This window comes from Numenius arquata, chromosome 8 (genome assembly GCF_964106895.1).
Source record: "Numenius arquata chromosome 8, bNumArq3.hap1.1, whole genome shotgun sequence".
In the NCBI taxonomy this organism is placed as follows: Eukaryota; Metazoa; Chordata; class Aves; order Charadriiformes; family Scolopacidae; genus Numenius; species Numenius arquata.
The window spans coordinates 16599508-16626648 of NC_133583.1; the positions used below are offsets into that span (position 1 = coordinate 16599508).

Here is a 27141-nt window from a genome sequence, read left to right on the forward strand (position 1 = left end):
CAAGCCTCTGAGTTCTACGTGACACCAGCTTCCCAAAGGTGGGCCAAGCCAGTAGGGTGCTCGCTTTGCCTACCTGTGCAATGTTCTCAAAGCACTTGCGGAGGTGAGGTTGCACAGCAGTGGGGTCTTTTGTCTGAGACAGTATTTCCAGCAGCTCATCGTCTGAAAGGAAGTAGAACCTAGAAACATGGAGCAAGGCATGAGGCGAGTCTTCTCCAGTGTAGCACCAGGGGCTAAGTCCTGGCAAGATGAGGAACAAGCCTATTGCTAGAGACACTGTTTCTGACTGCTCACTGATCTCTTTGTATTTGTGCAGAAGAGTAGCAGCCACACTCCAGCCATCCACCTTTCTGTAGAGAAAGACTTCTCCATCTGCAGAAGTCAGTTATTCTCATGCAAAGTGGGTTTAAATGAGTACCAAAGAATAGAATTATTCCTTCAGGAATAAGGAACGAAGTTACCTTGAAGTTTTCATTTTACCCCACCCTTTCCAAACAAATCATGAGGCACACACATGCAACGATGCTACCAGACTGGCTTAACTCACAACATTTGTGTCTGCCTGTTTTGTCCCCATCAGAGGGCAGCATTGAAAGGCGCAGCCTTGCTTATGTTTGCAGTCTCATGACAATATCCTAAGCTTAGATTGTTTTGCTCTTTCTTGGCAGAGTGAACTGGAATGAGCCTCTCCTTTCCTATTTTCTGAACCAGGGAGTGTGATCCAGCCCACTGAAATTCGCAGTTACCTGGGAAAAGCACCTCTTTTCGTCTCCAGATATTCACTCAGCCCTTTCTGCACAAGTTCGAGTAGTTTGTTACATTCTCGCAGGTTCTCTAGTAGCGTAGGATCAGGGCACAAAGAAATCACCTATAAACAGAATGGAGAACATCAGTATTCTGAGCATGTGGGAGACAAGGCAGTGGAGATAATTGGGTTGCCCAGTGATGTTACTGATAGGATTTAAATGACTCATTCATATGAGTATTTTCACAGGGATCTGGAGAGGTGTGAGCTTTGTGGGTAAGGAGGAGAAACAGCACTTACGGATGTGACAAACACATTTCTGGGTTCCCCTAAATACCAACATTTGTAATATGGAATACAATTGGTGATGGAGTCCTGGGAAGTGCAGACTGGAGAACAGAAGCGTGCAGAGCAGTGCTACCAGGACACAGAAACAGGCAAAAACAATGGCTCTAAACAATTTTAAAAGTCAGTCTTGAGAAGGAATCAAAGGAGTTATTTTATGGATTGGAATTATAGCAGGACCGGTTACAAGAGTTGTAGGAGGAAAGGAGTCTGTGTGCTGAAGGTATCTGGTGGGGTGGACAGATTGGTGCAAGGCATCACAGGAATGACTGTTTGAATACCAGAACGAAAGGCCAAGTTCCAAGAGAAGAGACGTAGCACACCGCCCTGGGCACGGTTGTATGGTTTATACAGCACTGCTCATGCCCACACTGTTACGAAAACAACAACTCAAAGGTGGTCCTTGTGTGAGCACAGCTTCAAAGAGTTTGGGGTACCTACACTGACTTTCATCAAGGCACACACCTCAGGGTTTTCATTAGCATTCTTCATGATGTTCCTCCAGTCCTTATCCATGGCCTGGTAGCGCTGGCTTTCCAATGGGAGCTGTCTTTTGATGTCCTCTGAGCTAAAGATGGGCTCCAAGTAGAGCCAAGAGCGCTGGCAGTTCAGCCATTCATCTAGAACATCCTAGTGGGAAGCAAGAAGAACATATAAGGACATCATGCTATGAACCTGTTCAACTAAACCATTCAAACTGTGTACCAGAATGGGTTTAAAGAAAAGAGGAAAAATAAAGAAAATAATAATAATAAAAAAGAGGCGATGCTGCACTTAAACCTTCCACAATTCTAAAATCTACCGGCAGCATCAGGAGCTGGAGTTTCCTTCCCAAATAATTAACAATTTCCTAGCAATCCCCTTTACTAACTGTTGTCAGGCATCAGAATCAACACCCACCAGTTTAATGGGGGTAGTTTAGAAATATATGTAAGCCAATACTAAAGCTCAAAGGGACTTCGTGGTACTACGTCAAATTTCTGTGGCTAGCGTTTCTGTATTTTAGAGAAGACAGCACAATGTCAGCACACTGTAAAGTGGGGATTTTGTTTTGTGAAAAGAGCTTTTCTGGGGAAGAAGAATGACAAATAAAATATGCCAGACCCTCCAATTCTGTCTTTTCCTCTCTCCTGCTTGATGTACCTCAGCCCCAGCCTTGCCTGAATAATCCATGGAAAGATCTTCCAACAACACTCTGAATTATGAGAATGAATGAAAAGCTAAACGTTTAAGTTAGACACCAGACAGGAAACCCTGTTTGTCAGACATTCAAAGGAGGAGGAGAATTAGGTTGGAAGAACATCCTCCTCTTCCATTTTCAGGCATGGGAGACTGGAAGGTATGAGGAACTGGCCCAACATTGCAGAGCAGATCAAGCGTTTGACTCCCTTTCAGACTGCCTTAGTCACATGGTGCTATCTACAGTTCCCTGAGCACAGGCAGCCACTCAACCTGGCAAGAGGTGGGGTTTCCAGTAATGCAGACAACGGTGTTTGCCACACTCCATCAGCTAACTCTGATAAGCCACTTCCCGGAAGTGGATTCGTGGGCCTTTAGTGACAGGAATGAATGCAATCAAAAGAAGGGGTAGGAAAGACAGGGTGAAAACATGGGACAACATCACAGCCAAAACCACATAGTAAATAACTGCATTTGCTCTTGTCACCTATTGCCTTAGGGCTTAGAATAGCATTTCTGTATCCTCAGGAGACAAGGCTGGCACTCTGGCAGCCCATGGCCTAGGCACACCCAGATATTAAGCACCAATAAACAGAATAAGGCATTTATGAATAAGAGATAACAATGCCGCTGTGCATCAAACACCAGCATTTACACGGAGTTCTCCGGCTAGATACTTGTATTGGAATTTTTCTCCTGCAGCAAAATGCTATTCTGCTGGCTGAGTCCTGCTGGGTGCTGAGCATTCAGGCTCTGGTCTGATGAAGAAGTGCTGGCACAGTCTGCCAGGTCCTGCTTTAAACAGCAGTCTTCCACATGCTTTCCTACACTGAGATGTGAATGATTAGCATAGATTTTACAAGGCCTGTAAGAATCTGTAAAGTCCACTTAGTATAATATGGTTAGAGACACCAGTAGGGCTATTCCCAGCAATGGGAGAGTCCTGGCCCCACCAAGAAGCGTTGCAGTAGGCAGCAAAAGAGCTGGAATTTCATCATTGCTATTTGCAGAATAAGGCTTTGAGTTTATCCACTCTTTTACCAGTCAGAAGCTTTGACAGGCCCTCTTCCTTCCTAAAGACTGATATTCTCTTGATAGTCGCCCTCCCAGTTCCCTAGCACCAACTGCAAGTGTCCATGTTCAAGCATGGCAGCCCAGCCCAGCTGCCTGACTTCACCACGTGTGCGGGTAAGAAACCAATACCTGTGTCATCTTCAGCTTATTTTCCCATGTGTTCATCCTTTCCTCAAAGGGTTTCTTAAACGGTGAGAAGGACATGCTCTGAACCATGACAATGTGGTCATCTAGGAGCTGAGACGCTTCATCAGTGTTTTTCAGAATAAAGGTACCTGTGTCTTTGTAAAGCGTCACAGTAAATAAAATGGAGTTCCATTCACTCTCCATCTTGTTGAGTGCCTGGAACAGAGGGACAAGCAATTTAATTTTCAGATACAACCTGTGCAATGGTTATCTCAACTTCCACAACTCTCCCAATGCCCCTCTCTAGCAAGTGACAGATTTTTTTCTCTTGGATTGCACTGGAAACTGCAGCTGTGTATTTAATGGCCGAGACACTCAGCAACAGCACATTTCCTCTACATTGCCCAAGGACTCAACATCTCAATGCTGTCCTGAAAGGAACACCTTGAGGGGAAAAAAGGGCAATTTCATCTCCAGCCCCATTTATGCCACAGAGGCTGCCAGCAAAGTGCCTATTAACGATTATGGTTAAGGATGGCTTTGTGAAAGGCACAGCTATCCATTGGGAACTCACCTGAGATTTCAAAGAACAAAAGCTCCCAGAAGGTAATGACTTTCAGTCAAGACCACCTTAGGTCACACCCGAACTGGTGAACTGAAGCTGAAAGACTATCTAACCTATGAATCTCCACAGCCAGCAAGTCTTCCCTGCGCGTTTACTGTGGTAAAGGATTTGCCACCTCCACTTCCAGCCACAGCTAATCTCCCTGACATACTGTTTGAATGGCAGAATGCATCCAATCTATTTATTTTAACTTAAACAATTACTAATCCCACAGTGAGGTGTGAGACCCAAGCAGTGGATCAGCATAATTATCAGACAGCACTGTTATGCTTACAAGTGTAAATTCTATGCAAGGTGAAATGAGCTCTTCTAGTGTGTGAACTCAGTCGCGTGGCCCTTGCTCCCTTCTCTAAGGCCAGCAGCCTTTTTACTTGTGTTGCAGAACGTGTCTAATGCTCTGGGACAACAGGAACATCACCCAAGGCAATGACTGCCTGCTCAACAGAAACATTTGAGAAGCAACCAGAGACACAGCAAGTCTCTCTCTCCTCACATTCTCAATGGCGTATTCCTTGCCAGCTATCTCAGCTACTTTAGTAATGCTCTCGATATGGTCCAGCAGGTTCATTTCCAAGCAGCGACCAACTGTCAGATTGGGTTCTAGGTTGATATTGATGTTAATATCTTCCGACAGCATCTCCCAGTGCCGGCTTCTCATACCAGGATTGTGCAGCCCTTGAATTAAGGGGACGTATAGTTTGAAGTCTTCAATCTTGCCTCGAAACTCCATTGCCACACCCTGGCAGGCTTTCAGGGAGAGAAACAGAACATCAGCAACAACAGTGTGTGAGGAAGTTGCCTTAAGGAACTTCCTCGAAGTCATCTAAAGCCTGATGTGCTTGTAGACACATGGTATGGGGTAGGCAAGCATCAGGAGAGAGCACTGGAAAATGCACGTTGAACTAATGAGGGCACAAAGACTTTCTCTATGATGCTACTAAGCAAGGATTCAAGCCCACTCTCAGGAGCAGACCTGCCTATTAGCCAAAAGTCTGTTACAGGCAAGTTTATGCTAAGCGGAAGTCTGCCTTAGCCTACAGCTCACCAGAAGACGAGAGGCAAACAAATTTAATTCTTTAATATGGGCTCAAGCATGACAAAGTGCAAGTAAAGGAATGGACAGGCAAAGAATGTGGGACTTGCTTTCTTTCCAAAGTCTGGCTACACCATGTGTCTCCTTTTATTGCATCCAGTGTGGTCTCACTCACAGCAAGGATGTGATCACCTCACACTCCCCTGCTGGGTGGCATGCAAAGACAAGGCAGACTCAAGGACAAAGCATATATCTTACCAGGTGCTAGGGAATATTGCAATGAATATGAGCAGGTATTCTTAGTATTTCTGTTTATCATAATGATTCATAGTTACTCACGCATCCACTCATCACCTCCTCCATTGGGGCTGATTCATGGCATTGTTTAAGAGCGAGTTCAAGCTAAAAAGGATGAATCAAAAATCTCCCACTGCAAAATATATTTCAATCTAAGCCATCTGGCAGGAGATTTTAGAACTAGCTTTAAAGAATGACCAATACATCTCTGAAAATCATGGAATGGGAAGTTAAGCTATGACTGAAGTCTCAATTTTAGCTTCACTAGGGGCCACGATGAAAAGACCTTCACGTGAATTGCAAGGGCTGGATGCGATCATCTAAACTTCATACACATTCAGGCAGGAAGGAAAACAGTTATTACATTCCACAGAAAGCATCCAGATTTTGCAATTTCATTTTTTTCATAACAAAATCAAGATCTCTTCTGGCTTTCCACTAAATTCATTGGCCAATAGAGGAAAGAAGATTGGCCAAGAAAACAGCACCTGGAAAACCCAGATTCAAGTTTCTTTACTGCCTGACTTGCGTAAGGGCTTAAACCCACATGTCTAGCCACTGGCCTCTATAGTAATTCTCTATGACTAGACTGGATTATTTTACTTTATATAAATGAGTAAATATTAACTGCAATATAAGAGGGTGGTTTTTATCTTAGTACTGTCTTGGGAATTAGCTATAAAAGGGATTTGCAGCCTGGTTGTTACAATACCAAACGGGTACTTCAAGCAGCACACGCGTCTAGATGTGAATCATCATAGTTCCAGAAAAAAGGTGGAAAATAACTTTGCTAGCATTTTCTCAGCTTGCTCTAATACACTCAACACATCCATGTGACATCTTGACAACCCCTGTTCAGAGCACTCTGTGACATGCCTCACATCAAAATGCTGATGTGCACCAACTTCCTTTCCCCAGATTGCTTATCTACCTGGTGAGTCCTTGAACTGCTTCACGCATCTCTGCATTGTCTTAAAAGAGTCACTGACATTCTTTTCTAGCTGGTCAGCCTGAATTTCCATGAGGGGATCATTCATCCAGCTCTCATACCACTGCATCCAGTCTGACACTGTAGTCCAGAGATCATAGTACGGCTGGAAGTCCTTAACCATCCTGGATACCTTGCTGTACTTTGGAAAAAGAGAAAAAGCAAGCATAAGCAACAAGTGTATTCTCCTCTAGACAACTGCTTGCTTGTCAAAAGGCCAAAAAAAGGTACAATTCTTTTTTGAATCACAATCAAGCAATGAGAAAACACGTACTTCAAGAGGATGCATCAGACTACTTCTGGGACCACAATAGAGATTCCCAGGGAGAGCAACTGGCAGAGCTAGGCTTCACACATTCAGGCCGAAACACATTCAGTGGAGCTGCACCTGCACTGTGTGTTGGGCATGGAAAGCACTCTCTCCACTTGCCTCCACAGCAGCTCTGGCTGCAGAATGAGGAGATTTTGATGGGCAGTACACACGCAATGAGTGAAAGCACACACTGCACACCATATCAAAACTCGGCTCCTCACAGTGAAGGAGAAGTAACCACAGACTGAGAGACAGGAAGGAATCACGTGAACTACTCATACTCTGCAGCCAGACTAGGCTGGACATGGATGACAATGATTCATTGGCAGCTGAACAGCTACAGGCAAAATGAATGTTTGCAACTATATATACGGTTGCTTTAGGAGAACACGCTACACTCCCAGCCCAGCCAGCTGCCCGCACACTACTATGCAACTGCTCTCATTCACGCCTATGTGACTGCAGTAACAGCCTTACAGAAACTGATGTGTCTGAACTGCTGCTTCCAGAGACCTTTCCCATCAAATTCCTCCTCATTAACATCACTGAGATCTGAGCGTGAGCACCCAAAGTCTCTCAAAGAAGTGGCAACATCAGGCCCACGAACAGCCTGCCACATTCACCTGGGATCAGCTCTTCTGCAGCGCAGAGGAGGGACGGAGCAGTGTGGGGACTCTAAAGACCATGGAGCAGTTCATCAGATAAACCAAAAGAGCACGAAGGATTCCTTCCTGAGGAACTGTGTCTTGTTATTTGCTCTACCTACAGCCTAGAAGGCCCAACAAAGACTAGGGTCCTGTAGGTACAGGACCTGACACTTACATTAGTAACTTTCATCCCAAAGATTCTCTCCCTGTTGTTGTAGAGAATCGCCAAATTCTGAAGCTCCTTCAGCTGATTCCTGACCTCCCTTGCTTTGTTAGCCAACCCGTGAGCTTGGTTAACATCCACCTGGACAGAAAATCCACCTACAGTCAGCTGGAAGAGAAAAGTCAGGCATGAGGTGTGGCTCTAAAACTGAGTGCTTCCTCTGGAGATCTCAGCTTCCTAGTGTGCTCTTTGTCGCATTCAAAGGCAGGATTTTTATGCTTACAATTTCACATCCACCCTCCCACCCCCAAATCCAATTCCACTTCCATTTAGACCACGATGAAAGTGGTGAGGAGAAGCAACAGGTCGGGTGGTTGAAAGTGCAAATGTGATGACCACCTGCTTTCTGTCTTTGTGATGACAGTTAATCCCCAAGGAGTAGGATCAGTGAGTCTGTGCCCAAATTTCTTGCTACTGAATTTATACTGTCATTAGTTACAGAATCAGTGAAATGATAGCTCTACTAGGTCATTCAGTTTGTTTCCAAGAATTGTTTAACAACATGTCTAGAGCTTCTCTAATAACTTTCCTGGTTTGTTTTGGTGGTTCTGTTTCATTTGTTTGTATGGGGGTTTTTGTTCATTTTTTAATCTAATGTTAGGGAATTACCACTTTGGGAGGCTATTTCCAAGATAATCTAGGTCACTGATTACAGCCTTTCCAAGATGGCATTTCTTTCCTGCATTTAAAAGTTTCTGGTGAAAAATAAAATTCAAACTATTTCAGCAGAAACCAGAGATATCTCAGCTCAAAAACTCTGCTATTGTTTCAGGGTCTTTCAGGTGAGATGAATTCCATGACTGAATGCTGCATTTTCCCCCTTGATGGCAGCAATCATGGGAGACGCTGTGCAGGGAACTGAGTACACAAGAAAGAAAAAGGAGGTGCATGTGTTGCCCGAGCACCAAGGATCAGAATATCGTATCGTGATGAACACCTTCCCAGTAAAAAATCAGTATTTCTGCAGAGTATTGTCTTTCACACAAAAATGACTCTTAATCAAAAGCCCAACTTCCAATAAAAAAAAATGAGGGGGGGATTGTTGATAATTTTTGGTCCAACAATATATTGACCTAAAAACTCATCTGACTAAAATCTCATCTGAAATTTCCCCCCCCTGGCTGACCACAAGAGCTTCAAGGGCCCCTTCTCTGGACAGTTTCTTGTTAGTGGCTTAATACCTCCATGTCTTCCAGTTTGTCTTGAAAGCCATTCTGATCCATGACCTGGATTTTGCGAAATTTGTCTTCATCCTCCAGGTGCTGGAGCCAAATGGCCTCGGTTTGCATAGTTATTTTCAGTGGCCAGTAATTTGCAGCCCACCTGCACTCACATGATATAACAAACAAAACAAACAAAAAAAAACCCCAAAAAAAACCAAAAAAAAAAAAAGAGAAGAGAAAAGGAGAGAGAGTGTGAAGCTTTTTGAGCATATGTTTGAAATGCTGAAAATAACAGAATGACAAAGCCAACTCCCACCAAACAAGGAAGCTTTACAACAACAGAAACACATGTGGTTTCAACAAAACATTTTTTTCAGCTTTTCTTGTTGATATGCAGTCCTTGTGACTAGGCTATTCAAATGGAGAGGGCTGGGGAGAAGTGGAGGGCCTTTTTAAAAGGAACAAATCCAGCACATTGCTGAAAAGCTAGGAGACAGCAAAATAACAGTTGGCATCCAGAGGGAATGTCTGTCTTTCAATGTATTCACAAGGAACTGAAAAAAATGGGGTCAGAGTCTTGGCTTGTGGTTTTTCAGGGCTACTGAAAAAGCCAGTCTCCTATTAAGGAGGGCAGTGAGGGGCTGGGGCAACCCAGATACAGTGAAGTCCTGGATAGTGAGGATTCTGCAGAGCACCCTGGGGAGCATGATGCAGATATAAGAGTCTCTCTGCAGAGACTCACTCAGGTTGCAGACACCCTGGACCAAGTCCATGTCATATGAGAGGTGCTTCCAGGGCTGAGCTGCCTTTGGAAGCTGTGTAGCTGTTTGTGAGCTGACTCTACTACTGGGGCATAGTCAGGCCCCAATCTGAATAACATAGCTGAGGATCAAATTAAGAGGAGGCTGCATAGAAAAGAAATGCAGTAACAATAATACAGGGTTCATGTTCCTTCCTAGTCCTAAGCAAATCTAAGTGTGCCTACCTTGGAAGTGTTCATTCAGTTTCAGATACAGACTAAACTGGGCGCTTTGAGACCTTGCAAATGTCTCCAAAAAAACAAGAGAAAAGAGCTTTAATACGTTAAACAGGTTAATAGCTACCAGTTTGCTTTGCCCCAGGCCAGAAGGCAGCATGAACCCACGTTTCTTCTCTATAAGCTTCATTTCAAGAATTCAGTGCTCAAATAGCCTGAGAGGCACTTAAAAGTTCTGCTGGAGCCCCTGACAGACACATAGCCCCTGAAGCACCAAGGGTGGTAATTGCTGCAAAGTGTCCCACTTTGGCAGTGGGAGAAATGTCTTGTGCTCACATGTCATTGAAATCTTCTTCGGTCAGATTGTAAAGGAATTCCTCCATGACTTTGTAATCTTCCGTGACTTCACGAATCAGTTCCTGCACAGGGCGAGAGAAAGAGACAAAAAAATAGACACCTTTAGACCATACTGATTCCAACTCTCTGGTGTATACCTCATTTTCATGAGGTGCCTTTGAAGGGTGTTAGTCACACAAGCTTAATGCGATGTAGGCTGCTTCTCTGCTGTGTGAACAGTGGGAATGGATTTACAACCCCTTGTTCTGTGAAGGATCACGCCATCATCACCCTCTGTTCTATCTGAATGAAAAGAAATGTGACCTAGTGGATAAAGTGCCGGACAGAAATTGAGTGTTTGGGGTTATCCTCCAGGTTCCTTCCTTGGCATGGACAAGTCAGTTTACAGCTTGATGCCTTTGTTCCCCATTTGCTCACCGGGAGAAAACATACACTTCAAATAACTTTGAAATAACTCGGCACTAGAACGTACTATTAGAAGAAATGTGTTAACAGCAATATAAGCATTTGATAGCAGAAATATTTTCTTGAAAACAACATTCATTTTTAGGAGACAGGTATTCGGTACACAAATGCAGAACGGATGATAAAGGTAGGAAAAAGCATACATAAGTCTTTTAGGTAAGACTTGTAACTGCTATTTTGTTTTGCATAGATATTTAAATTCATGATATGTGTCTTTAGAAATACAAATCTTAAGAATTACAAAAATAGAAAGCCAGGAATCTTATGGCCTTGCATACATAGACATCCAAGCAAAAAAACTGGAGTTCTGCTTCTGAGACACCACACATTGCATTGACACATTTCCTCCTCACTTCCTTTGGTGTCCATAAGGGGAGCTTGTCCTACCTCCTGCACAGCCAGCTGCTCGGGGACTCCCTTCATCCACTCCCGCAGCTCAGCCAGCTCCTCAATAGTGTTTGGTTTCTCATGCATTTTGCAGCTGACGGATTCATATGCACCACAGATCTGCAGGAGGACACAGCAAAGGAAAGACCGTCAAAAAGTTATTAATTGCTAACAGGCAAACTGGAAAACCTGCCGCGATCCACCCACTTCCCATTCTGAAGGTGGTCTAAAGTGATGAGCACATGGTCCTGTTCCATCTTTTTCTTTCCACAGTCTTTCTCCATCCACCTCATTTGAGCTCAAATGGAATGAGACTGCTAAAAAAAGAGGAAGAGGAACTACAGGTATGTGGTTGAAATGATGACAATAACAGATTCAGACAACCCTCTGGCAGATGCAATTGTCTATATTCGTTATCTTCAGAGCAAGCAGAAGGACCTTCCAGCTGTCTAGCAGGCAGATCTTTTCTATCCACCAACAGATTTTTATAAGATGGTAAGGTCTTGAAGACTTTAATCTCAAGAGATACAGCTTTCAGGCACATAATTTTTTAAATATATTTAATACTTGATTTGGTTGAGTCTGCATATCTCCCTTCTAGTTTTTTTTAACTGATTGCTCCAATGCAATCTTTAAAATATCCCTATAAATGTAGCCTCAGCTGCTGTCTTTTGGCTGTTTCACAAACACAGCAACTTCAAAAGCAGAAGGACTACACAAGACACTGACAGGTAATCTGTTGAACCAGGTAACTTACATCCTCCACCTGCAAATGGAGGTTTTCAGCCAGTATGTCCAACATGGAAGTGGCAAGTGCTTTGTATTTTTCGGACAGATTTTGCTTAACACCTTCTATGCTGACATGGAAGGGACCAATGACAATAGAACTAGGTACAGTGCTGTCCAGGTTCTCCTTTTCAGACAAGTGCATGTTTACTATATTCATCACCTCCTGGGCAGGTGGACATTGCTCTTTGTACTCTCTGCAAATAAAAACACCAACAAAAAAGGTAACGTAGACTTCAAGATCATTTGAACATCCAGGCTGTTTGCAGGATGTCCAGATGTGTCCGCCCAAAGAATCAAGACATGAAATTAATAATGAGTATGTTTACTTTTATTAAAACATGCATCGATTTGAATGCATATGACTTTCTGCAAGCACAGACTAAAAGGGTACCAATGCCTTCTAGACTTTACAACCAAAGATATGCCCACATAGGAAGTGAGGAGTGTTTGTACCACAGTCAAGTACATGTGTGCTAGCTTTAACTGAGCATGGGAAGCTATGGCAGCAAAGACATCCCACCTAAAGTCCATCTATTTGGGTGACTAGCCTGCACTGAAAGCTCTGCTTAAGTGTCTTCACTGCTATGGTTACCAACACCAAGCAGAGAAAAACAGGCTGCCTATGCCTACCTGTGCTGCAGTTACACCCACAAAGTGGTGTGGACAGGCCCCAAGTTTCAGAAGATGTCTGTAGAAGAAGAAATGGAACTGGTATGTAGCTGAGGAACATTATTGGGGAGCAATGGAAGGGACAGACTCAAACCTATGATGGGTTTTAGAGCACAATAGGTGTGGAGTGGAATAAGAGCACATAATATTTTAGCTGCAGAAAAGGAGCAGAAGAAAGAGATGAAAGAGGTAATAAGGCAAGAGGAGAAGGAGAGACAAAGTGAAAGCACTGGTGTAAACAGTGCAAGATCCAGAGGCACCTTGGGGGAGGGCAAGCACTTCAATGTGTTCTGGGAAGACACAGGAATTTGTCAGATGGGATTTGTAAATTGATTAAGCTGGAATAACAAAAGAGAAGAAGGGCTTCAGTCCCACTTTTTGGAGAAAATGTGAGACCTATAAAGAAGAGCATTAAAGCAACAAAGGCTAAAGACAGCATAGGTGCAAAGAGTTCTGGCAGTGAAAACAATGCGGCTGAAACAAAAGAAAACATTACTTTCTACAGAATGTTATCAGCCTGAACAGATGCTAGTTGAAAGAGGTCAGAGTCAAGTATGCTAACTGGATTTTCAAACAGGATGAGTCATTTTTAGGGCCATTAATATCTCCAATTACACTTACAAACATGACAGGAATGTGACTGCTGTCAGAGGCAGGAAGAAATTCTCACTGCCACCACCAATGTCGTCTAAAAGCATGGACCATTGCCCACGGCTGAAGGCTGCCTCTGATGGATGCCTGATCTGAGGCACTTGCAGATTTGTGGTCTCAGAACAGGTCTCACGCTCTCTCGCAAATCCACACAACAGCTTCTGAAAAGGCTTGCCATTTGGGTTAGAGATGGCTTTGTCAGAAGCCACTTACCTTAGGAAGAACTCGAGGTCATTGTTATTTAGCTCTAAGAACTTCTCATATCTCTTGCCATAGGCTTGAAGAGGGATCAGTGCCTTTTGAATGGCAGATCGCATAGCCTCACGTAGTTCTTCCACTTCTGGTTCATGCAAGCCCACGGAGTCCAGCAAGAGTGTGTCTGTGATAAGTATGTTCTCCAACACATACTGGAAGAGGAAGGAGAGGGGTCTTTCAGGACTAGCAGACTTAACCACGCCACCTCAGGAGAGGGGCGAGACAATCACTAGTGGCACCTTTGGGAAGTCATGCAGTCCATCCTTCTACCTTGTCTGAGGACCTGTTTTATGAGTTTTATGCTGCACCCCCAAAGGAGGAGGATCTAGGGAGACAGGTCTTTGACAGCAACAGGCAGAAGGATGCATACGCAGAAGAGACCTGCACCAGACTGACAGCACTGGAAAAAGTGCCATTTCCTTTATGAGTGTGCTTTTACCAGCTACCATGCACTTAGGGAAACCAGGCTGCTTAGGACATGTCTCCACAGAACGTGCAGCACCAGAGCAGAGATAGAAACCACATAAAATAGCTACAGTGCTGGGGAGTTTAAAGAAATCCTGTCAGAATAGAACTGCATTAGCACAGTGCTGTGCCTAAATTAATTTAACTGGATTCCCAACTACCTACTTCTGCAACTCTCCTCCTCAGCACAAGCTCAGGGGTATCTATGCCAAGCTGCAATGCACTGAGGAGACTTTCACAGCTTTATCACTGTTGATACAGAAGAGTTCACCTTCTCCAGCTGTGGGACAGTATGAGTCACCAGGATTCCCTTATCAAACAGAGAAATGAGGGACTTCTCAAAGCTCTCCACAGGGGGGCTGAAGTGAACACCGCTGCTGTCTAGCACAAGGTCTGTTAGAAAGAGTGGATTCCTTTGAGGCCTGCAGCGGGAAGAGATAAGGAACAGGGACGCTTTTTGAGACAATGGCACACAACTATATTGCTCTGATGCCTATACTAAAATGCCTACTGGACAGGGAAGGAAAGCAGAGGAGAGGAGAACTGTCCCATGCAGTTGAAGATACGAAACACCGGGTTCTGAATTTACCACTAATGACATAAAGACATTGAGAACTCTTGTCTATCAAAGGCGAAGGAAATGTCAATTGTGACACACCAGGATCCCCAAAAGCCATAACCTGATGTTGAGAACTGGAGCTGCTGTACAGAAAAATTCTAGATGCTCTTCAAACCAGGCATTCAGCATCTCCAATATACTCTTAAAATGCACCTTCCAGAAGCTATATGCTGTATCTCCCAATCTTGTATATTACCAAGCATGGTTCAGGATCAGCTGAAATCAGTGTCAAGAGTTCTACTGATTTCAAGGCAAAAGGCCTCACGTGAATGGCAGGGTTTTTTCATTCTCTTCCTGTTTTCAATTTCTAAACTTTCCTTTTTAAATACCACAAAGGACAGAAATCCTTAAATCAATACTTAACAGAAGAAAATTCTAGGCACTGTGACAACCTGAATTTTGTATTCTTTAGAGATCCTAAGCCAGAACTTACTCCTGAGGTTTAATCCAAGAATGGAATTAACCAACCATGCCTCCTGGTATTCTTCCTCCTGGCCTCCAGAAAAAATAGCACATAGTAATTATTTGCTCCCCTGAGAATGCTGGAAGTGGCTAATCTTTAGAAGAGCATGTCAAAGTAGCAGACCTTGGTTCTGATGGGCTGCCTCATAGCACTAACAGCAACTTGAAATCTGTACTAGCAGAGCAGCCAGCTCTCTGTCATTCTTCCATACTCAAGCAAAGGTCTCAGGTGGAGGACTGGGGAAACAGCCTGGCCTAAAGCTGCAGTGCAAAGCTTGCTTCCAAAAACAGTAATTAGAAAGATAATGGCACTACACTTTTCTGCTCTTTCCACCCTTTTTTCCTCTCCCTTCCTTACCTGTAGGGGCTATTGATGAGGTCATCTCCCCATTCCATGTCCTGTGAGCAATTCAGGATACCATGGCAAGCATCCAGCAAAAGCTGGGTGAAGCTGATCAGCGAGTTCTGGACCAGATACCGCACAGAGTCCTGAAGCATGAATTTGATGCGTGTCATCAGCTTACGCAGTTTGGACATCTGGTAGACTTCCCAGTGGCTCTGTTCCAGGTTGTACCAGTCCTTGCCTGCATGTCTCAGGTTGCTCTTTACTGCAGTCGTTAGAGTACTGATCCAAGCACCCTTGAGAAACATTTGAACCTAAGGCAAAGAAAAAAGGCAAACTGTGGAGCCCTCCAAGGGCTGGTGGGAGAGCAGTATGGCAAGGTCAGCCTTAGCTAGGACTTCTGGGCCTTTCTCTGCTGTGAAAGGCAACTCTTCTCTCAGCTGTGGCAGCTAAACAGTAGCTCTCAAACCCATGCACACACACGTGGCATCTGAACCTGGCCATACATCTTCACTGAGAAAACACCTACAAAAAGAAAGCCTGATATTAAAAAGCAGAAGCGCTCTATTCTTTCTTTTTATACACAGTGTTTCCTTTTTGTTCTCTTTTCTATAGCACTGTATCACCAAAGCCGCCGGTGTCAGGGTCCCTCATAAAAGTTCTGTAGGCAGTATGGTGAGCAAGTAAAGGACAGAATGTTATCTTCTCTTGACAAGTGAGGAGAAAGAGGGGAAGAAGCCAAGGGCAGCAGCAGTCTGCAGTGTTTTAATTTATTAAAATACCACCAAGTGTCACTTTTGCTCCACAGGCAGCTGCTGTTTGTGTGCAATAAAACAGCTTCAGTCCCTGAGTGGATGACAGCACTGCCCAGCTGAAACAGCGTGGGACTGGGAAGGCCCAGCACATGTCCTCTGCCACTGATTTACTGTGTAACCCTCTGCAAGGTACTCCCTGTGGCCACATCCAGGGTGCAATGTGCTGCCCTCATTTAGAGGGCATGAAGATCTTCTGGCGAGAGTTACCACAGAGTTGCAAATTTTTGTCCTAGTCTGTCTGCTGGTGTTGCAAGCACAGTAATTTAATTAAGTACATAAAGAACACAGAGTGTAGAAAAGCATTATCCCCATGAGTGCTTCAGGAAGAAGCAAAGCTCTTGTGCCTTGCAGCTGGAGAGATGAGGAAATAAAAACAAAAAAAAAGGCAACTTTTGAGTGCCAACCAGGACTGTTATCTGCATGAAGACCAGGAGAAGGGAAGAGGGGCTGTAGCCCTATGTGGCCACTTGTTCAACACATGACCAAGAGCACAGTCAACATTGGCTGATGTTAACCAGGGGGCTACAGCTCTTTCGGCCCGTTCTCCCCACATCCCAATAAATTTGACACGCACATGCAAATTCCTCCCTGTCCCACCAACAACATCTCCTTTGAAAGCTCATCCGTTTCCAGGGAATCTATTGGCAGCTGCTGCATCTGTCTAATACACCCTGAGAGCCCTGCTGGCTGCTCTATGTGTTCACCCCCATGCTTCCTCCACTCACCTGAGTGAAGGTCTGGGTCTGGATTTGTTCAAACTCTTCCAGGCAGACATGGCTGGCTAAAGCTGAGTTAAACAGAGACATGGTGGCTGCCTTGTTGCACTCATCTTGCACCTGTGTAAGGAGAAGGATGACTTCTGGCCTGGTCAGGAGTGAGAAAGAGTTGAAATGTACTTGTTGTTCATCAAATGGATAGTCTGGGATACAGATGAGCCCTGGCACCAAAAAAAAGAACATGTTACTGCCTGCAATAGCCATCCTAATCTCTGTTTTAGAGGAAGAGTACAGCTCACTTTAGGACAGTGTTTGTGAAAAGGACTCTCCACTGAAGCACAGGGCATACCATGTAGCAGTTTCAGTAGATGACTAGATGAAAGAAGAGAGTCTCTGCTCTGCAGCAGACTTTCTGCAGGCTGAGGGACTGTCTTGGTGCCTGACCTTTCTTAGGCTCATCAAATTCCCATGAGAAAGAAGATGGGACTTGTGGAATCTTCCCACTGATGCTTCAAGGCACAGCTGAGTCATCTCATCTGTCAGAGGCCACTTGTGAACCACCTCAAGGCATTCCAACATTTGGAAGATCAAAGTCCACAAAACACACACACGTCCCCACCCCTCCACCCCCTTTTACTGTGGTCATTTTCCTCCAGCTCCTAACTGTAAAAGAGCCTGAGCCCTGTTTCACACCTGAGGTATGCCACAGCTGAGCACAGCAAATGGAAGGCAGCCAGCCCCAGCACAGCGCTGAATGGGAGGCAGTTAAGCTAATTACACTGCCATGCACTTAGTGCCACTAAGGGTACACTTGCACAGTTACTGCCGCTTAGCTGATGGATGGTAATGTGTTATACTGAGGTAACATGAACATGCAAATATACCCTAAAAAACAGCAGACATACTCAAAAGTCTCATATGATCTCCTGCTGCTGCCCCTTATGAGCCTTCAATCATTAACACGAACCTGAGGGTTTCTACAACAGAGCACCAATCCTATCAAAGACAAGAGGTCCTATAACCATGCCAAGTTCAAACCGCTTCACTGTGTCCTGTACCTTTCTCTGGTACTTTCTCCTCCTCTTTGTCTGGCAGGGTGATATAAGAAAATGTCTCAGGTTTGGAACTGACGACTCTGTCAAAGCTGAGCCTGTTCATGGCGCGTTCATAGTCTAATCTCACTTCTTTCTCCAGGCAGCACATACGGTCTAACACCCTGTTACAAAACATGGAAACAATGGTCATCCACAGTGTTCGAGCAGAATTCTGTCTGTAGCTTTACTGCAAAACCCACCCTTCACTCCCTGCCTCCTGGATTTGTTAGCCCAGAAGCTCAGCTACCACTGAACACATTAGGAGAGCTGTGCAGACAATGAAGAAGCCAGCAAAGCTCTCAACTGGAGATTTAATGACAGAGGCAAGTGGGGACCTAGGACTAGGACTGCAGCCTTCTCAAGTGCCTTTTCAGATCAAAGCAAAATCTCCAGGGCAGGGGGAGAACCATTGGGCTATTTGAACTGTCCTCTCAACTGCCTCCTGCTGAACACCTCTTGAAATCAGCCTCCTCAGCCAAAACTTCTGTGTATAAGTGCTGAAACCCTGCTCTATTTGCCCTGGGAAATCATCATCTTTCACCTCAAGCAGGCAGAGCACTTTTCTTTATACCTCTATTTCTGCTCACAAACAGAGACTAATTACTCTGCTACTCTAGTTTGGCTGGCAGACCATGCAGCCCTTCACACCTTCCTGTCTCTGAGCAGGGCAATCAGTCATGGCTGATTCCCAGTGACACCACCAATGGCTCATGATTCATCAGCCCAGGGACTCTTAAAACACCTTCCTGATATGAACTGCATCTCAAAGAGACACTCAGTTATATCCAGGTGGAGATCTCCTGTTCTGTTTGCTTCACCCTGTGTAGATCTTCTTTTGATTTGTTTTAGCAGCTGCTAATAGGTAGAAGAGTCACTAGCAGACAACATCTACCTCTCGAGACAGCTGGTGGTTTGCAGATCAATTCAGCAATGACTGATCTGTTCCCTGAAAGCACAGGGAGACAGCAAGGTCAACCATGCCATTTGCCAGGGCAAATCGTGCCTGACAAATTTGGTGGCCTTTTACGATACTGCCACAGACTCGGTGGACAAAGGCAGAGCAACAGATGTCATCTACCTGGACTTATGCAAAGCATTTGACACTGTCCCGCATGACATCCTGGTCTCAAAATTGGAGTGTCATGGATTCAATGGATGGACCACTCGGTGGATAAAGAACTGGCTGGATGGCTGCACTCAAAGGGTTGTGGTCAACGGCTCAATGTCTAAGTGGCAGCCAGTGACAAGTGGTGTTCCTCAGGGGTCGGTACTGGGACCAGTGCTATTTAACATCTTTGTCGGAGACATGGACAGTGGGATAGAGTGCACCCTCAGCAAGTTTGCCAACAACACCAAGCTCGGTGGCATGGTCAACACACTAGAGGGAAGGGATGCCATCCAGAGGGACCTGGACAGGCTTGAGAGGTGGGCTCGTGCAAATCGCGTGAAGTTCAACCAAGCCAACTGCAGGGTCCCGCACCTGGGATGTGGCAATCCCAGGCACAAATAGAAGTTGGGCAGAGAATGGCTGGAGAGCAGCCCTGAGGAGAAGGACTTGGGAGTGCTCGTGCATGAGAAGCTCAACATGAGCCAGCAGTGTGCGCTGGCAGCCCAGAAAGCCAACCGCATCCCGGGCTGCATCAAAAGAAGAGTGACCAGCAGGTTGCGGGATTCTACCCCTCTATTCTGCGCTCGTGAGACCCCACCTGGAATACTGTGTCCAGCTTTGGAGTCCTCAACACAGGAAGGACATGGACCTGTTGGAACGGGTCCAGCTGAGGGCCATAAAGATGATCAGAGGGATGGAGCACCTTCTCCTATGAAGACAGCCTGAGAGAGCTGGGGTTGTTCAGCCTGGAGAAGAGAAGGCTCCGGGGAGACCTTATAGCAGCCTTCCAATATCTGAAGGGAGCCTACAGGGGAGCCGGAGAGGGACTCTGTCAGGAAGTGTAGTGACAGGACAAGGGGTAACGGTTTTAAATTGGAAGAGGGGAGATTTAGATTAGATACCAGAAAGAAATTCTTTACTGTGAGGGTGGTGAGACACCAGAACAGGTTGCTCAGGGAAGTTGTGGATGCCCCATCCCTGGAACCGTTTAAGGCCAGGCTGGATGGGGCTTTGAGCAACCTGCTCTAGTGGAGGTGTCCCTGCCCATGGCAGGGGGGTTGGAACTCGATGATCTTTAAGGTCCCTTCCAACTCTAACCATTCTATGATTCTATGATTTCTGCCTAACCTTCCTGCTGTTGAAGGCCACTTAACTGCAGGTGTAAGCATGGCTCAGAGGATCTGCATACAAAGTACATCTCCTTCGTCTGGGAACACTGACAGGTCACCCATCCTGTATATGTGTCCCTGGGGCTCTTGTCCTACCTACTTCTGATGACACTCTGGGCAAGAGGGTGGTGTGCATGCCCAAAGGCTGGAAGGAAGATGAGATCCACAGTCTACGAGTTGGATGCTCAACATCTGCCTCCATTGCCACTTGTTTTGTAGCTCTATGAAGTCCTACAATGTTAATGGACTGAATGAAGGCTGAGACTCCAGACATGTACTTGACACTTTACCTCTCCTCTGTGTGCAGTTTGGGAGCATGCATAGCCAACAGCTTCATTTTCTGCAGGCTCTTCTCATTGATGCTATTTAGTCCATCTGTGGGCATGCAGTCCACGTACAGGTGATACAGTAGCAGCGCCTGCGTCTTCTTACGTAAGCTGTTGGCAGAAACTACCCGCTGTGCAAACACCCGGGGATCTTCAGCCAGAAACAGCAGGAAAACTCGTGGTACCCAGTACTGGCATGACAACAATGGGGCTCTTCCTGGGAAATGAAAGTAAAGCTTACAAGAGTCTACAGCGAAACCAAAATTCAGAATAGCTTGCAATGCTGACAGCAGCTTTTTGATGGACAATATAATTGGGCTGTCTTACTGGAGATTAAAATGAGGTACAAAAGCCAAGGACAGCAAGAGACAAGGAGCATGGAATTAGCAGCATCTCCAAACTCTTTCAAGAGGGGAGTACTTCATCTTAATCTATCCACATTCCCCCTCAAAATGGCATTGTCCCAGAAAGACCATTATTTAACTTTTCTTGAAGGCAAGAAAGATGGGAGACAGAAAAAAGAAAGGCATCTCCAAATGGAAGGCCTCAAATAGGTTGTCAAATCAAGGTGTGGAGTTCTCTCTGCTGGAGTTTTTTTCCAGACAGGTTAAACAGACATGTGTCAAGAGTCATAACAGGGAGAGGAATTAAATGACTTCTTGATGTCCTTCCCATCTCTACCTAGGACCAGCATGGGTAATGTGCTGGCTCTCAGAGTATATGACAGGTCCCAAAAGGCCTGACTCAAAACACACCTTCTGGAGTTATTCCTCCATTGAGGATGGGTCTCCCCTCTTCATCCCGCACCAGCCCATTCTCATCTGTTTTATGGACCAAGTAGAGCTCTGTTTCCTTGTCATAATCCAGAACACCAACATCAATCCACTTGTAGATTAACTTCTGGCTTTTGGGGTCCTCTGAGAGAATCAAGGATTAGAACAGGGTTAGTCCATTCTCCGGAGGCTACAGCAAATGGACTTTCCTGATCAGATTGGTGATGCTACAGTTAAATCCACTTACTAGTTTGAATTGAGGTCAATCTCACGTAATTTCTGCTGTGACCAACTAAATAATGAGCTCAGGTCTTACAGTTTAGCATTTCCAACTGTTTGCACACACCAGAGCACTCCATTTTTCTCCTCTTACCTCTGTGAGTTCCCTGTTGGAACTGCTTCAGGCACTCCCCCTCACTTTTTCAGCCATAGTCTCATATTTGGGTCCCGTATGCCCCTACATCCTCTTTCAGCCTGTACCTGGGGACCCCTCTGCCTCCCAATTCCTTCACCCCTGGATCCAGGGCCCCTCATTACCCACATGGGTTCTGTAGGGATCTCATTCTCCTTTCCCCTGTGCAGCTCCAGCCCTGTGTCACCCTCCACAGGAGTCCTCATTCCTCTAACTGGGAGTGGGTGTAAAACCCTGTGCCTTCTCCCCCCCATCTATTATTTCTTTGGGTCATTCCCAGGGTATCTAACTCTTAAATGTTCGGAGGCTACTTCTAAAAAAGTGGGAACAGTCAGGCAAGGGCAGCACTGACAGCTGTTGAGATCCCTGGTCTCTTGCTCTGTCTGCCCGAGCCTGGGGAGAATGAGCTATTGCTTTTCTGCTATTCAGGACTGCATTCATCAGAATCTACATCTTCCCTTCTGCTGAACGGGACTGTAATTGTTAGCATTGCCTCATTCATTCAAGCTTTACCATGTCCTAGTACATCATCTGTAGGTAAAAGTGCTTTTCCAGGCACTGGCTTTCTATCATGAGATCCTGGCTCCAGTCCTAGCGAGATCCACTCTTCTGGAGTTCGACAGTCATAGTCTTCATTGTCAAATACCTAGAAAGCCAGGAGATGAGTGAAATGAAGTCTTGTTTCAGAGAGAAGAAAATACCTGATACAAAATTTCACGAGAGGAAAATTAATATGCAGTTCCCAGGTGGGCTGTGAAAAGGGAAAACACTCCAGGTGCAAACACTTTGCTCAACAATCTTCTCCCAAACAGCAATATTTCTACCTCTAGCTCTCTCCTAGGGAGCTAAGATCACCACCTGGAGAGGTCTCACACAATAATACTGCTGACTACTGCATCCAGAAGGAAACACGAGACAACACTTTTTCTATGGACATACAAATGACACTGAGGACTATCAATTATGTTGAAAGTTGTGGGCACCCTGCAGAAGATGCTCAGCATCTTGTAGAGATCCTTCAGGGCCCAAACCTGCTCTGAAGCACTTCCTTGTTTTATCACTTGTTGTATCAATGGTGGCTAAGCGCCCTGCAATTCTCAGAAACATCCTGTGGTATAAGCAATGAGATAGATCACAAGTGGCAAACACGCTCTACCTTTAATGGGAGGTAGATAGGAAAGACAGGATCTTTCTTTTCCTCAATAGTTGGCATATTGTCAAGATTGTGGTGCCTTGGCATCAGCTGATTGGAGTCTATCCCCATGTTGGCTAAGAGCTGAGCAATATCGAAGGTGAGATATAGCCGTCTTCTCCTGTTTGGAATCAGATGGGGAAACAACCACTTAATGCACCTTTCTAGATGCATGGGCTCCCATGCCTACTACTCCACTTTTTGATCATGCACCCCTACCAGTAAAAAAGTTTTTGAGCACACACCACATACATGTATATTTCTTCATGTATAGAGTAGAATAGTTCTGTTGAAAGGGACCTACAATGATCATTCTAGTACAATTTATAAATTATATACATGTACTATTGTACTAATATATTATGCACATTATAAAGCATAAACAAAAATAGAAATTAAAAAAAGATGAGAAAAAGATGAAATAAATACTCTTTACAAAAATACATTCTTCCTGCATCCTAGTGGATTGTCTTGTGCACTCCCTGTGATGCACACGCTCCACTTTGGAGACCACTGCCCTACAGTATAGTATTTTCCTAAAGATTTTTGACATGTTATGTCTTGAAAGCAAAAATCAACACCCTAATCTGCTGTGTCCATTCCATAATGATGTCTAGGCACTTTCTGGTTACTTACTTCTCTACCTCCATGTTCCGAGAGCATTGCCCTGGAAGCTGTTGGAAGGCAATTTGCACTTTGGGCTTAAATGATTGTACTGGGAAATCTGACTTGATGAGGTTCTCGGTGGTTGGTCCAATCACTTGCTTATCCAGGATGCTTCCAAAGTCCTCAGGTATCCTGAAGGTTGTGACTAAGAGACAAAGAGAAACACAGGTCTGAAACCACCAGACGTCACTCTGCTTTGCATTCACACACACAGGAGGACTGTGCTGTCTCCTGGGTTGTCTGCAGAAGTCACTTCACTAGATTTGTGAAAGAAATCAAGCAGACATTGAATGGGAAACAGAAAGGAACACCAGAACTACTGTCATGCACCTTATTAAGAGGTAGGGCACTGACCTGGCTCTAAGGAGTTCTGTTGTGTTGTAGCTTTGCTACAGACTCTCTAGATGATCACGGGCAAGTTCCTGTCTCTAGTGCACAGCTTCCCTCACTCTCAGAGAGGGGTGGGATTCCCCTGCCTTCCTGGGGTGCCCTGTGACCAAGAGTCAGTCATAGCTGGGAGAAACTCAGTCAAGATGGTGATAAAGAGCTTATGAATATTGCAGGAGAGAACAAGCTGCTCAGGTCATCTTTAAGTGGTGAAGTCCCCATTCACACCTTACTTGGGGCAAACCTCTCCTCAGTTTTTTCTCAAGCGAACCTCCCACTCACATCAGCAACGGTGTGAGGAAAAAAAAAAAAAAAAAAAAAAAATAAAAAGAGTTAAACAGCTAACAATCTCACAATTTGGCCAAATGTTTTCAACAGAAATTTGGACTAAGCAAAAAGTATACATTTCCAAGAATTGGCTGAAATTAAACCATGTCATTTAGCCCATAAATAAACCAAATTGTTTATATTGCTAAACAAGCTGCAAATAATAGAACAGCAGCAAACTGGGAATTTGAAGCTTAACCTAAATTAAGTAATTGCATGCAAGCTTTAAAAAGCACTATTCCCTAGACAGAGCTAAACATTGAGATAAAAATAGATTTTGGTGGAACAAGAGCTTTTCATTTGATGAACTTCCACACTTCACCAAGGAGAAACTTAAGGTTCTGGCTCGTAAGCGGGTATTTTGGATGTCAAGCTTTGGACCAATCCTTCACCCTGCTCCATGTGCTTGCACCATGGACGTGACCCCTTGATTTCAAAGCAATTGTGTAGAGCAGTCAATAACACTGAAGCCAGGCACGTTTCTGGATGATCAGGTACCAAAAGGGTCCTCTCAGAGGTCATTCCCTCGCTCTTCTTAAATGGTCCCTGACACAACCCTTGTAGCTGTACACTGTCTGCTTAGGGACTGAAGGAAATAGCTGCTGAATTAGCTCCTCTCTCTACTCCTCTCTCTTAGGAAAGGCACCTAGCCTGGAATACATACCATCCTAAACATCTGCATTGTCCACACCAACATGCACGATTACAATAATTTCAAGGAATCCCTAAAATGCAGAAGGTTTACTACAGTTCCTTTAGCCTCATGCATATCTCTTACTTGGGGTCCTTACAGAATGGCCTTGATTTATATTTGTTGTCAGGGAGCACAGCTGTTCCAATTTTGTCACTTCATTGTTGCAAAATCCATGGCACCATCCATTATGGCACTTTGTGCACTATCAACTATTTATGTCAATACTTAGCGTTTCATTTGCATTTACATTTCCAGCTTGATAGCTTCTTCCCCCTTGAAGAAGCAGCAGATCATAAATAGAGATCTGTCTCCACTTGTTAGGGATGAGTCTAGCTTGTCAAGATTCACTTGAGGATGCAGTCATTTGTCCTCGCTCATGAAAATAAATGTCACTTCTAAGCACGGGAAGGTGGTATATATAGTTACCATCTTTCTCTAAGACTAAAATCCTCTCACATGCACACTTTCACCCACTGCCAGCCTGTGATCCATATCCCCAAGAGTGCACTGGGGCCAGGAGAGGGCTGGCAAACCTTTCAACCATGCTCTGTTCCTATATTTGAGCATCCATGATAATACAACAAGCTCTTGTAAGCAGGTGGGACCAGCAGCTCTGTATACCCAGAGCCCCTTGCATCTAGGGAGAACAAGCCGCTCTGGGGCACAGCTGGATGCAGAATGGTTAAATGAGAGAGAACCACAATTTTGGCTATAGGTACCTAGATCCTGAGTACAGCTCTCACAGGCAGGTCCCATTTTCACAGGAAAGGGGCATTGCTGGCTCCATATGCAATGATGCTCTCCTGGCATATGGCCTGTAGGCCCAAACTCCCATAAGCAGCAATGCAGTATATTCTGAACCCTGGGGGCAGTAGAAACCCAGGAGAAAAGGGCACATGGTTTTACCACCCAATCAGATCACTTTTCTCCACTCTAAACTCACTTTTCACGGGACATTCAAGCAGCTCAGCACCATTCCTGGCACTGACAGCAGAATGAAAGCAGAGCACTAACCTGGAGTCATCAGCCTAGTTCCCAGCACGCTCACTATAAGCAATCGTAAAAGTTATGGCCCCATTTCCTGCCACGTCACGTTTCCTCTCAGTATATTACCTTTAGGAGTGTGCTGCTCGAGGTCCGCCTGCTTTAGCAAAGCGTGGTACATTTGGGGGCCAGGACAAACATCCTGAAATGCAGCAAGGGAAGTATCAGAGATAACAAAGCACAGTTGTAGCACAGTGGAAGAGTGGGTTACAGAGGTCCAGAGATAAAGTGAGACTGTAAGACCAACTTTACCAGAGCTTTAGGGACAATTCAGACTGTGAGTAATGGTCAGAAAAAGCTCAAAGAGGCACAAATACCTGGAAACTTCAGTCCAATGCACAGGGAGGCAGGGGATTTGTCAGCTCAAGATGTGGATTGGGGGCTGATTAGGCAGGCAGGCATGAGGATTTTACTTCCAAATACCATCTGCAGTCAAACCACATGCCTGCCCTACCATGCTGACATCCTAAACCCAGGTGATATCCCAACAGTGATAGCCCTGGCCACTGAGGAAGGCAGCACAATTACAATCAAGAAGAGCCTTATGGCTTCATTTTGTAAGGGTCAAGGTCTTCCACAAAGGCCTCTGATCAAAATGAAGTGTTAGGACCTCGGTGAAAGGCTATATTTCTCCATACCAGGTGTACTACAGGTCTTTCCATTTTAGAAGGACAGTGGAAGAAAAAGAATTGCTCTTTTCACTCACCATTGAGACACTGGAAGCTCCTGGAGTGAGGACATCAGCATAAGATGTCTTTGGTCTAAAGGACGAGTATTTTTTTGGCCCCTGGTTGCAGCTATCAGGAAGCAACAAACTCGTTCCTGGAGTGCAGTCCCAGCCTGAAGCCTCATTGCTGGTATCAGGAGGGTTGGGGCTCATGCCCAGAGAATTCATCAAATCCTTCTTTGCTTTATCCATCTCGGGAGAACAAATGCTGTGATCCAACCCTGGGTTTGCTGGAGTGGAAAGACATTGAGCCTGTTAAACACTTTATCTTTGGCACTCCTCCACACCCTCCCACCGCGCTGGATAGCGTTGACTCGCTAAGATGAGTGGGTAACAAGGTAGGTTCGATCCCCTGCTTCAATACCAAGTGCTGCCTTCATGACCTGGGAGCCATTGGTCTCACACGGGTGACTCGATGGCTCACTAACCCTGGGGAAAGAGAGTGCTTTATTACTCCAGATGGATTTTGGAGGGGAAAAACCAGCAGCGTGCACA

General features: G+C 45.0%; 1 protein-coding gene across 1 annotated transcript in view; it reads right to left on the reverse strand.

Moving 5' to 3' along the window:
- Positions 1–26838, reverse strand: part of DNAH1 (dynein axonemal heavy chain 1) — a 71757-nt gene extending 44919 nt beyond the window's left edge. Inside the window, 23 exon segments of the mRNA XM_074152506.1 lie at positions 74–179; positions 747–868; positions 1556–1720; positions 3473–3685; positions 4588–4841; positions 6356–6554; positions 7548–7703; positions 8777–8918; positions 10071–10153; positions 10944–11063; positions 11701–11926; positions 13266–13459; positions 14044–14194; positions 15212–15510; positions 16737–16948; positions 17786–17943; positions 20389–20641; positions 21180–21341; positions 22123–22255; positions 22766–22922; positions 23438–23612; positions 25989–26061; positions 26626–26838. Coding sequence (XP_074008607.1) covers positions 74–179; positions 747–868; positions 1556–1720; positions 3473–3685; positions 4588–4841; positions 6356–6554; positions 7548–7703; positions 8777–8918; positions 10071–10153; positions 10944–11063; positions 11701–11926; positions 13266–13459; positions 14044–14194; positions 15212–15510; positions 16737–16948; positions 17786–17943; positions 20389–20641; positions 21180–21341; positions 22123–22255; positions 22766–22922; positions 23438–23612; positions 25989–26061; positions 26626–26838 — 3966 coding nt within the window.
- Between the last annotated feature and the right edge of the window lie 303 nt (positions 26839–27141).